Source organism: Prinia subflava, chromosome 19 (assembly GCF_021018805.1).
Source record: "Prinia subflava isolate CZ2003 ecotype Zambia chromosome 19, Cam_Psub_1.2, whole genome shotgun sequence".
Lineage (NCBI taxonomy): Eukaryota > Metazoa > Chordata > Aves > Passeriformes > Cisticolidae > Prinia > Prinia subflava.
In genome coordinates, this window is record NC_086265.1 from 3,376,616 (window position 1) to 3,392,592 (window position 15,977).

The 15,977-nt window shown below is 60.1% G+C and overlaps 3 protein-coding genes across 18 annotated transcripts in view; 2 read left to right on the forward strand and 1 right to left on the reverse strand.

Moving 5' to 3' along the window:
- CUX2 (cut like homeobox 2) overlaps nucleotides 1-4,842 on the forward strand; it is a 65,493-nt gene extending 60,651 nt beyond the window's left edge. For 11 of the 14 annotated variants that reach the window (XM_063415743.1, XM_063415751.1, XM_063415748.1 and 8 more), the window contains 4 exons: nucleotides 286-555; nucleotides 788-976; nucleotides 1,080-1,353; nucleotides 1,770-4,842. In XM_063415743.1, coding sequence (XP_063271813.1) covers nucleotides 286-555; nucleotides 788-976; nucleotides 1,080-1,353; nucleotides 1,770-2,421 — 1,385 coding nt within the window. In that variant the 3' untranslated portion in view covers nucleotides 2,422-4,842. The remainder of the gene's footprint in view (nucleotides 1-285; nucleotides 556-787; nucleotides 977-1,079; nucleotides 1,354-1,769) is intronic. The other 3 variants (XM_063415752.1, XM_063415749.1, XM_063415750.1) reach the window with 1 other exon arrangement.
- Nucleotides 4,843-5,625: 783 nt separating this feature from the next.
- PHETA1 (PH domain containing endocytic trafficking adaptor 1) lies at nucleotides 5,626-8,108 on the reverse strand. Of its 2 annotated transcripts, none has more exons than XM_063416043.1 (2): nucleotides 7,925-8,108; nucleotides 5,626-7,419 (listed from the first exon to the last, which is right to left on the reverse strand). In XM_063416043.1, exon 2 carries the CDS (start codon nucleotides 7,406-7,408, stop codon nucleotides 6,629-6,631), a length of 780 nt encoding a protein of 259 aa, XP_063272113.1. In that variant the 5' UTR covers nucleotides 7,409-7,419; nucleotides 7,925-8,108; the 3' UTR covers nucleotides 5,626-6,628. The 2 variants fall into 2 exon arrangements, with proteins under 2 accessions (XP_063272113.1, XP_063272112.1); XM_063416042.1 differs by having other exon boundaries at nucleotides 7,914-8,107.
- Nucleotides 8,109-10,823: 2,715 nt separating this feature from the next.
- Nucleotides 10,824-15,977, forward strand: part of SH2B3 (SH2B adaptor protein 3) — a 29,106-nt gene continuing 23,952 nt past the window's right edge. The window contains exon 1 of one of the 2 annotated variants that reach the window (XM_063416098.1): nucleotides 10,824-11,128. The gene's annotated coding sequence lies outside the window, so the exon portion shown is untranslated. Of the gene's footprint in view, nucleotides 11,129-12,543; nucleotides 12,869-15,977 lie in introns of those variants that run through there. The other variant, XM_063416097.1, reaches the window with a different exon arrangement.

Here is a 15,977-nt window from a genome sequence, read left to right on the forward strand (position 1 = left end):
ATCCCCAATCCCCTTAATTTAAAACAAAAATAAAAGGAAACCCACATCAAAATTCTTAGGCTTTGTGCCTGAAGTAAAGCAGTAACTGGATTTTTTGTATTATATTGATGGCATTTTCTCTCTTTAATTATTCCACCACCCCTTGATTTGCTGTAGCTGCTGGAGAAGCTTGGCTGGTATCCCTCTTCTCTAGAGGGCAAAGCCACAGGCGTGCCCCAAATGCCCCTCCTGCTCCTGCTGTGTCCCTGCCCTGTCCCCTGACCCCTCTGCCCTGGTGTCACACAGCCAGCCCGGCGGAACCCCAGCCGTCCCCCTCGCCGCCCCCCAGCCCTGCCGAGCACGAGAAGGGCTGCCAGGAGCCCCTCACGCTGGCCCTGGAGAGCAGCAAGGAAAACCAGCAGCCTGAGAGCCGCTCGACGCCTGCGCTGGGCGGGAAGACCTATCCCAACAGCCAGGGGCCCGTGGGCATCCAGGAGATCGTCGCCATGTCCCCCGAGCTGGACACCTACTCCATCACCAAGAAGGTCAAGGAGGTCTTGACGGACAACAATTTAGGTGTGGGCCCTCTCTCTGCCCAGGTTTTTGGGAGCTGCTGGTGAGAGTGCATGGATCCAGCACCCCAGTTCCTGTTAGATGCAAGCCCTTCCCAGGTGTTTTTTCTGTGGGTGCTCGTGGGAATCCCAGGAGGTGCTGGCTGGGAAATGGGGTGCGCCTGCCCTGCAGGGGGACTGCAGCGCCCGTCCCGCTGCTCTGCCCCCTCTAACCACCTCCGCTTCTCCTCCGCCAGGCCAGCGGCTGTTCGGGGAGAGCATCCTGGGCCTGACGCAGGGCTCGGTGTCCGATCTCCTCTCCAGGCCCAAGCCGTGGCACAAGCTGAGCCTGAAGGGGAGGGAGCCCTTCGTCCGCATGCAGCTCTGGCTCAACGACCCCCACAACGTGGAGAAGCTGCGTGACATGAAGAAGCTGGAGAAGAAGGGTGAGGGACGGGGTGAGACGACCCCGCTGGGTGCAGGGTGGTGGCCCAGGGCGGGTCCTGGGCTGGGGGATGAGCTGTGCCAGCTGGGTGTCCTCTCCTGCAGCCTACCTGAAGCGCCGGTACGGGCTGATGAGCGCCGGCTCGGACAGCGAGTCCCCCGGCGGCCGCTCCGAGTGCGCCAGCCCCGGCGCGCCGCCGCAGGACCTCAGCCTGCTCCAGATCAAGAAACCACGGGTGGTGCTGGCGCCAGAGGAGAAGGAAGCCCTGAAGAAAGCCTACCAGCTGGAGCCATACCCCTCCCAGCAGACCATCGAGCTGCTCTCCTTCCAGCTCAACCTCAAGACCAACACCGTCATCAACTGGTTCCACAACTACAGGTACAGGCGCTGCTGGGCTTTGGGGGTCTGATAGTGATGTGTGGAGGGGGTGTCACTGTTCCCCTTCCAACCTTCACCATCCTTCTTTCCCTAGATGGGAGGTGCAGACCCCCTGGAAGTCCCCAGCTGCACCCCAGGCTGGTGGGTGGGTTTGGCTACCTTGACTGAGTCATGTTGAGCATCTTAAGAGGTTTCCATGCTCACATCCACCTGCTCACCCCAGAGCAGGAGCTTTGCGAAGGTGGAGGGAATGCCTTATGGAGGCTGTGGGAGCACAGGACCCATCCCCAGAGCAGCCCAGGTTTCATCCTAGGGTTTATTGTAGTGGACAATTTGTCTGTTGGCTGGAGATGTGCAGCTGCCATGGCACGGGGCCGTGGGTGTTGTTGCCACCCGTCCGTGGCTGTGTCCCGCAGGTCACGGATGCGCCGAGAGATGCTGGTGGAGGGCGCGCAGGACAACGACACGGACCCGGAGCAGAGCGGCGGGACAGCCACCCCAGGGCGCCGGGCCCCCCACAGCCCCGACTCGGACACGGAGGACCACAAACCTGTGCTGGTGGGGGGCGAGCCCCCCTGCGCCGCCGTGCCCGTGAAGGTGAAGGAGGAGCAGGGGGATCCGGGCGGCTGGAGCCGCCGGCGGGACTCGCGCAGCCCGGCCGGAGCGGCCGAAGGGACCGGACCTCCCCAGGAGGAGCGGGGGGCAGCCCCCCACGCCGCCACCCCCAGCGCCGGCAGCCTCCCCCGGCGGGGAGGCCACGCTGGGGGACCTCCACCGCCACCACCGCCGCACCCCGACAGCTCCCAGTCCTCCGCGGGCTCCTCCCGTTGCAGCTTAGTGGTGTCCCCGACATCGCCCTCGGCGGCTTCCTCGCCCGGCCTCACCGGCTCGGCGTCACCAGGACCATCCTCTGCCGGGCCGGTCTCGCCGGCGCTTCCACCGGCTCCCGGCCCCCGGCTCAGCACCAGCGTGCAGCGGCGCCACGAGAAGATGGCCAACCTCAACAACATCATCCACCGCCTGGAGCGGGCTGCCAACCGCGAGGAGGCCCTCGAGTGGGAGTTTTAACCCCCTCTGCCACCCTAAATATATATATACACCCCCACACATATATATATATATTTTGATAAATGCAGTGTGCGCCGAGAGGTGATGAGTGGCCGGTGCCACGGAAGAGGAGCACCTGAGGAAAAGAGGGGATTCCCCCCCTCTGTGAAGCCACCCCACCCCTCTGGCTTTGTTTTAAATGTGGAAAAACTGGGAACAATTTTAGAAAAGAAAAAACAAAACAAAACAAAACAAAAAAAAAAAAATCAAAAAATATTTATAGACCTCTTTTAGATATTTTAATAAAAGGATACTTTGGAATTTATTAACAGCTTAAGCTGCTTTGATATTAAAGATAGCTATAAAATCAAGATGATGTAGCAGTCGTGTCATTAAATGTACACTGAAGTCTTGTAGTTTGCCACTGGATGAGATTAAAAACAAATAAACAACAACAACAAAAAATCAAACAAAAAGAAAGAAAAACAACCCACAGAAAAGACTTTTTGAGCAAAGCCATCAAGAAGCACTATGAGACTGACCAAATTTGAGAAACTTTTGCAGTTTCCACCCCTGTCTGTAAGACACTGCATCGCTTCTGCCCCAGCCAGAGACTGCGTCCTAGTCCCTGAAGACTCTAAAGCCCCGACGCCATCGAGTATGTATTTAGTTCTGGTGGTTTATGTTTTTGGAAGCCTTTGTAACACAGAATGTCCCGTGCGGTTGTGTATGTTGTAGAAATGTCTGCAATAGCCTTCTGGAACAAGATGTAGCATGGTCCCAACGCCGTCCCTGGCGCTTCCTCCACCCGGAGGCCGGTGGCAGCTCCCACCCGGCGCGGTGCCGCTCGTGGCAGCTCCCAAAGGAAGAGAGAAAAGGAGGCAAAAGCAGAGGAAGCAGCCTGAGCTCGGGGTTTTGGGAGAGGGGTGGGAAAATGTACCTGGGTGTGATGTTTGAGGGTGGTGCCAGCTCGCTGGGGATGGACATCTGTGGCATGCTGGTTCCCCGTCCATTCAGGAAAGAAAAAAATGGAGCCTCTGGGGCAGCTGTGCTTGAGGTGAGCGCCCAAAAATCATGATCTACATACTCACAGGCTGAGCCCTGCCCGGGGCTGCTCCAGCATCACAGCCAGCTCTTGGGGCTGAAGCACTTTTTTAGGGAGAGTGCCTGGGCAGGAGGAGCATCCCCTTCCTGCAGCCATGTCCCCAGGTGGGGGATGTCAGTGGTGCCAGGATGAGCTCTGGGATGTCACATCAGGCTCCTGCCTGGACTGGGCAAGCTCAGCCCTGATCTGGGCAAAGCACCACTGAGCTTTGGTTTTGCAGGGCTGATCCTGTGCAGACACAGGAGCTCAGTGGTGGCACCAGCCCAGTGTGCTCCCTGTCACCTCCCTGACCCCACCGCCTCCCGCTGGCCCCACTAAAAAAATGCCTTTAAACGATGTGGAGTGTCCCACGCTGGGCTGCTCTGCCCTGTCCCCTGCCCACACGGCATCAGCCATCGCCCACCAAGGCCCTGCCAGGCTCCTGGGCGATGCATTGACTGATTTTCCACTGCAGACGTTTTTATCAGAATAGAAGGTATTTTTATACTCGGGTGGAAGTGGACGAGCAATGCTGGGTGAGGGCACGGCTCTCCTTGCCTGCCTCCCCTGCCCTGATGAGCCCCGGGGTGCCCACGGCTGCTCTGCCACCAGGCTGTGGGAGGTGGAGGTGTGACCACTGCCTGCCTTCTCCGGTGTGTGCTAGAGGGAGCTTTACTGGGATGGGATTTGAGGAAGCACTTAGGATAGTCCTGAGCACGGCAATCCTGTTGTATGAAAGCCAGCGGGACACACCGGTCACGTTTTTGTTAGGCTCATGTTCTGTACTTCAAAAGTTTCTATGAGATCGATGAACTTTGTTTAACAATTTTGGAAGGAACAAGTTCTGTAAAGAGCCACTAAATACAGAAGTTGGATACGACTCTGGCCTTGGGGTGTGTTTTGTCCGGAGGTGGTGGAATGGGAACTCCTCTCACATTTGCCCGGTGCCTGGTGTTGGCACCCTTGTAAGTCACAGCTTTGCTCTGGGATTGTGGCAAGAGCTCTCTTTATCCCAGTGATTGGAGGATAAAAAAAGAGGATGTTAAATGGGATTAGTCCAGCTCAGGTGTGATCCTGCCCCATGACACTCCTGTGCTCATCCCTGCTGCAGGTTTGCTCCTGCCTCTGGGGTAGCTCAGCATCCTCCAGTGTGAGTTTCGGCTTGGTTTATCATAAAATCATCATTTCCTGGAATGGTTTGGGTTAGAAGAGACCTTAAGGATCATCTTATTCCAACCCCATGCCATGGGCAGGGACACCTTCCACTAGACCAGGCTGCCCAAAGCCCTGTCCAGCCTGGCACTGCCGGTGGCTCTTTCTCAGAGCTGGGCAAGCCGGCAGCTTCTGACACGAGGCAGGGCTGTTTGTGGCTGATGAATTAATAAATCCATATGTTGCATATCTGTTTAAGCTTGTTTGTCAGCTAACACGTTGAGAAGGACTTATTTTTGATGGATATCTGAACGTCTGGAGGAGCTGGGCCAGCTGCCATGGAAACGGGAATCTTCCCCTGCGGGGAAGGATGGAGCCGCGTGAACCATCTGGGTGCTCCGGGTGCAGCTGCACCCCGGCTGCCCCTGGCACTGCTCCAAATGCCAAATTCCATAGGGGGATGCTGTGCCTGGCCAGGAGCAGGCTCCACGCTCTGCAGGGCTCTCGGTGACTCTGGCTGGCTTCGTGCCTCAGTTTCCCCTAGAAGTGATTGCCCAACCTCTGCCAGTCCTGTGCTAAAGAGAAGCTGGAGGGATTAATGCAGGTGGGACGTGTGGGAGGAACACGGGGATGTGCTGGCTGCTTTCACAAGGGCAGAGTCCCTGTGAAGCACCAACCTGGCCCTGACAAGGGGACAGATACTTTGTTCTGATTAAATCTATCTCTGCCATGGGCCCACCCTGGCACTGCGTGTCCTGATGTTCCCAGGGTGACCCCATCCCATCTCACCCCATCCCTGCAGGCAGATATGGGGCTCCAGGGCACTGCAAGACCCCGGCATTGGCCATGTCCCCTTCAGGTGACACAGTCCCTAACCAGCCCCACAGAGTGGGGACAGGAGGAGGACTAAAATAAAGCATTAATTCCCAACTGGACCCCCCTCCCCAGGCGCTTAGAGGCACAAACAAGGACCATGGATGGGAGGGAAGTTCTGAAACAACTTTTATTGTAGAAAAATCCTGTGCCTGTCCCAAGGGAGCAAAGGGAACTGGAGCCACCCAGCCCTAAGCCAGGGCACCCTGACTGCTGCCCCTTGCTCCAGGGTGGGTCACCCCACCTCTGGGCCAGCAGCTTGAGTGTCTGTTGTGTAAGTAAGAGAGAAACACAGGCATGAAACACCAGCTTCGCTCTGGTTTGGCACATGAATCATTCCTCACACTCTGCTGCTGACACACACGTTCCCATTTGCCACCACGAGCGATGCTTCCCCTTAGTGAGCTGGCACGGGGATGATGTGCTGTCCCAAAATATCCACCAGCAAGGCAGTGCCCGCAGCTGCCGAATTCCCCCAGGGCCTGACACCCCCTGCCCCATATTTGCCACCCAGGCTGCAAGCAGCAATTGCTCCCTGTGGAATGCCAGGGGCTGGGTGTCACCAGCTCCCCAGAGCGTGCGGAGCTGTGCTGCAGTTAAGGAAGGGCTGCACTCGCTGATATTTTCATTTCAAACCACATCCTGCTGGAGCAGAGGGATCTGGCAGAGCTCCACCGACCTCAGCCTTGTGCCGGGCCGGGAGGGGAAGTTGGTAGCACGCTCTCCATTGTGGAACACGAGCCCTCAGGTGGGTGAGGGCACCAAAATCCTCCTCTGGGAGTTGTCAATGTGTGATCCCACTGTAAGAGCATCAAGAGGCCCCAGCAGAGCCTGAACAGCGGTCGATTCCCAGGAGGCCTCAGTCAGTGAGGGGTTTGTAGTTTGCTGAGTGGAGCACCCCACACCCACATGGGGGCATGGCAGGAGGGCCATGTAGTGCCCATTTCTCCATCACAGAGCAGCACTGGTGCCCCTCGGTGCTCGTTGGCACCACCAGGAGATGTCCATCACCACCACAGCCAGGTCTGCACATGGTGAGCAGGGCATGGCGCCAGCACCGAGCATGACCACCTCCACCCTGCCCCAGCTCCTGCCAGGTTCCCAGGGCTCAGCCACCGCTCAGGGCCGGGGGCCACGCCGCCTCTGCTGCCAGTCCTGCCGCAGCCGGGCCACCTCCCGGCTGTACTGCTCGTGGAGGCGGCAGAAGGTGGACGGGCCCTGCGCCACAGCCGCCCCGGCGCTCGCCGCCTCGCCGTTCGACACCCGCCTGCGCGGCGGCAGCGGCGGCGGCCGCGGGCTCCCGTCCTCATCGTGCCCGCCACGGCCAGAGGTGTCAGGCAGCCTGTCCGCCCCCGAGGCGTTGTTCCACACCGCGCAGCCGTTCTCCTTCGGTGGGACGGCGGGCAGAGCCGGCAGCCGCTCCCGGGGCTGCTCCAGCCCCGACGGCTTCGGCTTCCAGGGCCCGGGAGGCTCCCGGGAGCCCCCACATCCTCCGGCCAGCCCCTGGCTCATCTCCTGCAGCTGCTTCTCCAGCTCCCGCACCACCAGCCGCATGTAGTCGAAGCTTGCTCGGGACAGCGACTTCACCCACGACTCCATGGCAGCCTGGCTCTCCGCCGCCAACATGTAGGTGCGGGACTTGGTGCCGCCGAAGCGGATGGCGAAGGCGAAGCTCTCGGCCGACTCGCAGAGCTCCACGTTGCATCCCTCCAGCACAATGACGCCCACGGGCTCCCGGCTGTCCCGCTCCTCGAAGTAGAAGAGCATGTTGCCCTTGAGCACGAACCAGCGGCGGTGATAGGTCGTGTGCCGCTCGCCGCGCTTGTAGAGGAAGCCGGCGTTGTCGGCCGGGGAGTCGCAGGTGGCGTAGAAGGCCAAGCTCCGCTCGTTCAGCTTCATGGCTCCGCGCCCTGCGGGGACAGAGGGTGCTCAGCGCTGCGCCTTCATCGCACGGAAACGAAGCATCGGCTTTTTGTCCCTGCCGGCAGCAGCCCTGGCGCCCAGGAAATGCAGCTGGCGAATAAACAACCCCGGGATGGTTGGGATAAGCCTGCTCCCAGACAAGGTGCTGAGTCCGGCGGGTGCCGGGTGGGCTGTGGCTCCCCAGGGCTCACTGGGGACGAGGTTCCCCCCCACTTCCCTCCCCCGCAGAGTGTTTTCCCAGGAGGAGCCCCGGGCAGGGCTTGTCCCGGTGCCTCACGTCACCTGGCACAGGTGACCCTCCCGCCGGCGCCGTGTTTTCCGTGTCGCGCCGCGGGGAGCGCAGGGAGGGTTTTGGCCGGCGCCGTGGATCTGGCTGCCGCTCCAGAGAGCCGTGGCCACGAACCCTGTCACCCGGGCAAGGCCAGCGCTCCTCTTGTCCCCTAATCGCTGGCGGCCTCGCCGTGCCAGGCTTTCCACCCACCTGGACTCTACCTCCGGTCCGCGGCGGTCACCAGCACCAAGGACACGCGCGTGGCCGTGGCGGCCGTGAGGGCGCTGGATCCGGGGCCGGATGGGGCCGGGGGGCTTTGGGGCACCGCTCCCGTACCGCCACCTTTGTCCTCGGCTCCCACCGCCCCGGCCCGGCCCGGCCCCGCGGGCGGAGCGCCGCTCCCGCCCGCCTCCGCCACCGCCCATCCCCGCGGCCGGGAGGGAGGAGCTGGAGAAGCGCTCCGGAGCTCGGCCCCGGGGCAGGGAGCTCCTGGCGCGGCCCAAAACCCTCGGCAGGTCACGGCACCGGGGCTCAGGGCCGGGCAACACCGGGGAGAGCGAGGGGGGAGTGCTGGGGGCACGCAGTGGAGGGTGCAGGGGATACGCGCATCCCGGGATGGATGGATGGATGGATGGATGGATGTACACAGGGATGTGTGGGAAGCCCGGGAGTTTAGTCCTGAGGGTGGCTGCACAACGTTGAATTTTTGGTCACGTTTTGGAGGCAAAGAATTGGGATTCTGGGAGAATCTGGCAGAGAAGGGGCAGAGGTTGGTGGATGAGGTGGGAGCCTCGCAAGGAGGGTTGGTGGCAGGACCTGGACTGGTCCTGTGTGGGTGAGGGATGCTGCAGAGCACCTGGCTGTGAGTCCTGGCTGCTCTCTTGACCTTCCAGCCATATCCCTGGGCCACAGCCAAGTCTGGGGTGGCCTCAGTGCAGAGGGACAGAAGAAGCTGAATGGGAACAAGCCTCCAGTTTGACTTCTGCTCTTGGCTGTCCTTCCAGGCTCACAGAAACACCTTGGCAGTGGTGCTGTCTTCATGTCCCAATAAATACCAGCACCAAGGATTTCAGCTCCTTATCACTGTCCCTTTCCTCCAGTTTCTTCATGCCCCTGCTCTGCTCCACAGCCATGTGTGCATTTTAGCAATCAAGGCACTGGCAGCAATTTTATAGGTCCCCATCTCAGAAATCCTGCTGTCCCTGACCTTTGCTACAGGTTGTATCCACTCCCCACCCACAGATGCCCCCATTTCCCCGCACAGCTGCTCCGGGCTTTGCAATTTTCTGCTGGTGTCAGAGGTTTCCAGCTCACCGAGGGCTTTCCCTTTCGCCTGCAGACTTTCACTTTCAGGCTATAAAAAGGGATTCAAACCAGCACTAAAATCATCTGGGCTTTGTCTTCCCTCCTGAGCAGAGCAGCTCTGCTCAAGGTCGCTGGTGGGCAGTCTCGGGTCTCTGCACCGCTTATCTCCCTGCCTTGCTGAGAGATGCCTTTCCACAAGGCAAGATTAGAAAGTGAAGGGCCGTGGGGAGAAGCAATATCTTTATTAGAGCAGCTAGGGTAATTGGAAAAAGGCAGCGGCGCTCCCAGCTCTGCTTCCCTTTCCTGGGACTCCAAAGCCACGTTTTCATCTTGCAGAGATTGTTCCTTCTCAACAGCTGCTCTGGAAAATCACCCCGATTCCTCAGAAACAGCGGCAAAATTCCCCTGTGGAGTTTTGCTTCCCATTGGGTCTCTCCTGGGACGGTCGCGTGTCGCTGCACAAGCTCCAGGACTTCCCCTTCTAGGCAGCTCCGTATTTTCCCTGTTGTCCCCCATTATCCCCCCCAGCAAGGAGCCCAGGCCTCGTGCCTCAGTTTCCCCTGTCAAATTTTGGTGGAAAAGATGGGGAAATGAACTCCCATGCTGAGCTTGCCTGACAGCAGGGGAAAGAGAGAAGAAAAGGGCCTGAAAGGAGGTGAGGGGGTGCCAGCAGCATTTCTGGACGTGGGATGCCCTTGGTCTCCACTTCCCACTGCTCCCATGACCGGTGACTCGGTGTGATTACACAGCAGCGGGTGCTGGGTGGCTCAGCGAGAGGAGCGGGAGCTCTGAGTCACCCCCAGTGCCGGGAACCTCGGGGGGCTGCGGTACCGGGGGGTCTCGGATACCCGGCACTGTGCGGGTCCCCGGCCGGCACAGGGAGGAGAAGGACTGCGGCTCTCTGAAGTGATAGGCAGAGAATCATCCCCCAGGAGCCCGGACGGATCCCAGACTGTGCCTTGGCATTCAGGGAGAACAAACCCTGACTGTGACAGAAACGCGGGCGTGGGGCGGGCGCGACATTCCCGGAGCCTCTCGGGGTGCGGGACCTGCCCCGCTCCGCTCCCGTGCGGGGTTCCCGTCCCAGGCCGTGTCCAGCCGGGCATCGGGGCAGGCGGAGCCGGGCGGGGAAGGGCCGGAGGCGGCGGCTGCAGCGCGGGGAAGGGCCGGGAGAGGGCGGCGGGAGCCCGGCCACGGCGGCTGGAGAGCGGCGGGGCTCGGCGGGGACGCGGGGGCAGCCGGCCCCCGTCGCTCCCTCCATCCCGCTCCATCAGCACCCTGCCCATCACCACCCCCTCCGTAACCAACCCGATCATCCCTAAATCACCACCTCCATCACCACCTCCCTCCCAGCCCTCGGAAGGGGCACGTAAAAGCCAGGGGAAGATTTGGGGAGGCATTTTCCAGCTCGGCACAGACCCTCACAGCCAGGCATTGCCAGATGTCGTCACCCCCAGGCCCCCTCCGGGCAGGTTGGGACGGACAAAACCTCCGTGTGGGATGGCAGAGGTCACCTGAAACCCACCACATCCCACCTTGAGAAATGCAAATGAGCCGCTTCCAAACCACCCCGCCCATCCTGAAAACAGAACGGGCTGGAGCAGAGGGAATTAAGGAGGGAAGTGGGAAGGACGGCTGGAAGCCAGTAAAGGGTTTTTATATAGGAGGAGAAAGCAGCAATGGTTAAAAGCTGAGGGCAGTGCGAGCGGAAGGGAAGCAGCAGCGCCTGAGTGAGTGTGTGTGTGTGTGTAAGAGCATCTGCGCAGCTCCACATGCACAAAAACCAAAAAAAAAAAAAAAAAAAAAAAAAAAAAAAAAAAAAAAAAAAAAAGCAGAAGTCGGGGGTAGTGAATTAGCAGTTGGGGACTGAGAAAATCCATACAGGAAGCAAAACAAAAGAGAAATCTCAGGCCACTGGGGCTGAGGACGCTGAGAGGGCGCTTCTGACATAGATGAAGTTGATAAAGAAAAGTGCGATCGCTGGGAGCTGGGACAGCCGCCCGCGGGAAGTGGGGCAGGCACCCGGATCCGCCGGCCGCTCCTCCGTTCTCAGGAAAAGAGCCAGAAGGTGCAATTATGCAGAAAGCAACGGCAGCAGGAATTAAAAAACAGATTTTAAGGTAAGATTTTATCATGTCAGCTGCTGCCAGCCACTTCCTTGTGGGGTTTGGGAAGGGCTGATTGGACGCAGAGTCACCTGGAGCCCTGGCAATGCCCGAGGGGGCTGTGGGGTTGTGGCTCAGATCTGATCCGGGGGGTTGCTGAGGCTGGAGGAGGGCGGCAGGGCTGTGTCCAGGCCAGCTGTGGTCCAGGAGTGCCACAGCACCCGCAGGGAGTTTGCATTTCAGTCCTTTCTTCACTGGAGGATGGATTGGGAATGGATGGGGTGGACAACTGAGGTGTATTTACAGCACCACTGAGGATGGACCCCACGGGTGTGACACGGGTGTTGTTCCCAAACAGCCCAGTGTGACTCTCCAAGGGCAAATTCCTGCAGCTTCCACCTTCCCAACACCCACAAATCCATTGTGTGGTGTCTGCAAAATCGCAGCTGCCACATCCCTGGGCTTCCCTGGCTTGGTGTGCTGGGTGGGCACCAGACCCTGGGCACCACCACGGCTGCTCTGCCGTGACTTTGCCTGCCCAGTGGGAGTGGCCCCTGCGTGGGGATCTGTCCCTCTGTCCCTGCCACTGCTGCCATTCCAGACAAGGTTTTGTAGGAGCTCTTGGCACAACCATGAACACGAGTGGGGGATGTCAATGGGCCAGACGTGACGGTACAGACCATAGTCCAGCCCTTTCCTGGAAAAAGGTGCAGTGGAAGTTTATTTTCCCTCCATTTCCCATGGCAGTGGGTGGCTGCAGCTCTGCCGTGGGGCCCCTGCTCCCCTGGAACGAGGTGGCACCAGGATGGCTGAGCCTGACCCGTGTCCACCCACGCCAGTCCCCAGCCCTGCCTGGGCCTGAGGGACACTGTGACCGCTCTGTCACAGCCGGAGCCCTCGCCCACGGTGTGGGACAACTGTGGGCCCTGTGTCCTGATCCGCTCTGCCTGGACGTGGGCAGCAGCCTGCGGTGCCTTTCGCCACAAGATAATTTGGAAAATTATGAGAAATGGGGTTTGAGACGGCATCGGGCCCCTGCTGCCACCGCAGAGGTCCCGTGGGTCCCAGCCCGCGGAGCTGGGGGAAGACGTGGCCAGGCAGGAACAGGAAAGGAGGGTGTTTTCCTCCCGAGCCTCCAAGAGCCCCACACTCGAGGGGCTGGGGCGGACACCCCCAAAACCACGGAGAAAACATTCTAAAAGTCATAAAAATCATATATATATATATAAAATTAAAATAAATGCACCCCGGGAGCGCGGCCGGGCTGTTTGTGCCGCTGGCTCCGCGGGCGCGGATGCGATAAGATAAAGGCAGAAGCGGGGAGGGGCAGCGCGGAGCTGCGCGGAGCCGCCGGCGGGGCCCGGACGGACGGACGGACACACACACAGACACACAGACACACAGAGACACACACAGAGACACACACAGACACACACACAGAAGCACACACAGACACAGGGACAGTCACACCAGCGGACGGACAGACAAGCGGACGGACGGGGCGGCCCTTCCGCTCCGCCCCCGCGCAGCCTCCGCCCCCGGCCCCTCCACTCCGCTTTACATAACCCGTCCGGGGCCGGGGTCCGCGCCCCGCGCCTCCGCCCGGCGGAAATGCGGAGCCGCCTGCCCCGGTTTCCTGCCTGAGCCGAGCCGAGCCGAGCCGTGCTGAGCCGTGCGCCCCGTCCCGCCCGCCCCGTCCCGGGCGCTCCGCCGCTCCATCATGGGCGAGCGGCAGCCGGACGCCTTCTCCTGCAGGTAACGCGACCCGGCGGCGGTACCGGGACGGGTTGGGCTGGGCTGGACCGGGACGGGACGGGCGGCCCTGGGAAGCGGCGGCTGCAAAGCGAAAGTGGCGGCGGGAGGAAGCGGCGAGGCGGCCGCTCCTCTTGTGCAGCCCCCGGAGCTTCCACGGGAGCCCCGGGCTGGGTTGTCTCACCCGGGGAACTCCGGTGCCCCCGCTCCGGGGTAGTGAGCCCCTTCCTCTGCCAGCCCTCGGACAGCAGTCCCTTCCTCCTCACCCCATTTCTGTGCGGCACAGCTTTTTATCCCTGCCCTTTCCTCGGGCTGCCTCTTTCCAGGGACTGCTCACCCTTGGGCACCCGTGGTCTCCCAGCTCCCGTTTTCCTCGTGGGCTCTCCCTGTTCCAGGGGCTCCGTTCCTCTGTGGGTGCCCCCATCCTGGTGACCCCCGTCTTTCTAGCACCGCAGGACCCCAGAGCATCTCCTCTTCTGGGATCCCTCGACCTCCCCCATTTCTCAGCATCCGTATTTTGGAGATCCCAGAGCCGGGGGTGCAGCATGCAGGGAACCAGCCCTGCTCCTCTCCTCTGCCTCCCACCGGAGCCCCGCAGCCCCTGCCATGAGGGTGACCCCTCTGGGAGGGTGCAGGACCAGTGGGGTGATGCCCACCTGCCCCACGTTGTGGGGTCCTGTGCTGCCCAGGGGGCCATGCCTTGCCTCTGCCCCCGTGCCCACTGTGAGTGCCAGGCAGAGGTGCCACCCGGAGCCTGCCAAGCAGCTCCTCTGACTCTCTGCTCCCTGCAGACTTTGCTGGCCCCGTGGCTTGGCAAGGGCTCGGAGCACGAGGCCGATGCACCAGGGGTCAGCATCCCCGCGGCCTTCCCATGCCCTGCCAGCGTGCCCAGTCCTGCCTGTGCCAAACCCTGTCAGGGTCACCCCCAGGGAGCCTGGACCCTGCTCATGGCAGTGACACGGTCACTGCAGCCCGGGTTGGGATTTACTGTCAAGGAAACCAGGATGAGTTGTTGAGCTGCGATTTCGATATTGTTGTAAATTGATTCAAGATGTGCTGGAGTTGTGGGCTGGTGGCCTGGGGACTTTCTGGGGCTGCAGCCAGAGGAAGGGTGGCCTGTGCAGGGATCTGAAGCTGCCAGCTCCTGCATGTCCTCTCTGCACTTGGATTTGCTGGCAGGAAACGGGATTGGCGTTTAAAGGCCGATGGAATTAGTGGCAGGTTTCACTTTGGCTTGTTCAGGACGAGAACAATGCTTTGGATTTCTTTTTAACTTGCTTTTGGGGCAGGAGAGACTCATCCTTGTGCGTCCTCCCCTCCCCAAAGCTTCTTCTATTTTCTCTTTTTACTTTTATGTATTTATTGCCTCTGGTAAGATCTGGTTTGGTTTCACCAGAGCCCACAGGTCTGCGGGTCTGCCAGCACCCTGTGTCGTGTTGGAGAGTGTCAGTGGCTTTTGAGGCATCTTCCATCCTCCGCTGGAGCAAATCCTCCCCACCCACACACCCATGGGACCGATGGACACCGTGAAGGTGTCGGGACAAATCCCAGTGGGTGACACTAAGCGAAGGACAAATCCCAGTGGGTGTGACACAAAGTGAAAGTGCAAGCGCTCATCGCCCGTGGGGTTTGTGGTGCTGCCGCGGCTTGGCAAGGAAAAAAGGGGCCAAATCCAGCAATCCCTGGGGGGCTGCTGTGGAGAGCCTGGGCAGCCAGGCTGGCTGGGAGCTGAGCTGCTGCCTGCTGTCCCCAGGGACCCCCGGGCAGCCGCTCCCCCGGGAGCGCTCCCCGCACCCGGTTTCTCCCACGCCTACACAGCAGCGATTCATTTCAGGCAACAAAACAAGCCCTGTCGAAAGAGGCCACCCTGCTGCCGGGCTTTTCCCCGCAGGCAGTGGGTGTAGGAGAGTGTGATGGTGTAAACCAGGCTGTGAGGTGCCAGGTGCCACGGTATGGAGGGTTTTTGGGGAGCTGCTGTTGGGCCAAGCCAGTGTGGAGCTTGGGTTTGACCTGTGATGAGCTTGGGTTGTCTCCACCCTGTCTGTCCTGTTGGAGTGGTCAGGGAAAGCCAAACGGTGAATTTTGGAGTGCTGTGACATCACCCACATCCCCAGAGGTCTGTGGGGCTGCTCAACCCACACAGAGCTGTAAATAAGGGCCAGTTTGGGTCTTTAATACAGAAAGTTGTGCAGTACCAGGAGGTGAAATCGGAGGAGCATGTGAGAAAGGAGAAGGAGGGCAAAATCTTCCTTCCCTCACTGGCTTTTAAATTGATTTCCCACAGCCTGTATGGATGTGTAGATTGGGGGGATCTCTTTGTCCTGTTCCTTTCTTGCTTTTTAACTTGCTGGTTTGGTTCAGCCAAAAGAGAGAGAGGGAACCTCCTGAAACCCTGTGGGATTCTCCAGCTTTTGTGGAAACAGCTAGAGAGGGTCACAGGGAGTGATGGTGCTGTGCCATCACCCTCTGTGAGACCCAGAGAATCCTCCCCATCACAGGGAGCTGCTCCAGAGGCAAGAGGAGGACAGTCCTGGGCAGTTTCAGCTGCGGATTGTGCTGGCACCGTTTTTGGCTGTTTTACAGTGATGCTGTGAATATGTGGGTGTATCCCACACCCCGAGGCTGCAGCCAGACCCTTTCCCCACCTCTCCCCCTGCACCAACCCCTCCTGCCTTCCTGAGTGGCAGCATCTCCATGCCCACCCCCAAACACCTGCAGCACTCTGCTTGTCCCCTTCAATCCAGGGGTGCATCCAGATGTTCATCCACCATCTCTGGGGGATCAGGATGCACCATCCCCATCCTGAGGGGATGCTCTGCATCACCCAGCCCTTGCAAGCCCACCTGTGGCTGGCTGGACCCCCCAGGGACCTGCATCCCCCCGAGCTCCCCCCCAGGGACCCGCATCCCCCCGGAGCCGCCGTGCCAGATGCTGTTCCGTTGAAAAGTGCCGTTCATTGTAACCTGGCCTTTTATAGCCGCCTCAGAGCGGCCGCGGGGCCATGCCAAGAAAGGCTGCAGCCGGCTCAGAATAGCTCTTTTCATGGAGGACATCCTGGGAAGGAACAATGTTCCCGCTCTTGGGATTGTGGGAACTTTGTATTTCTGCCACT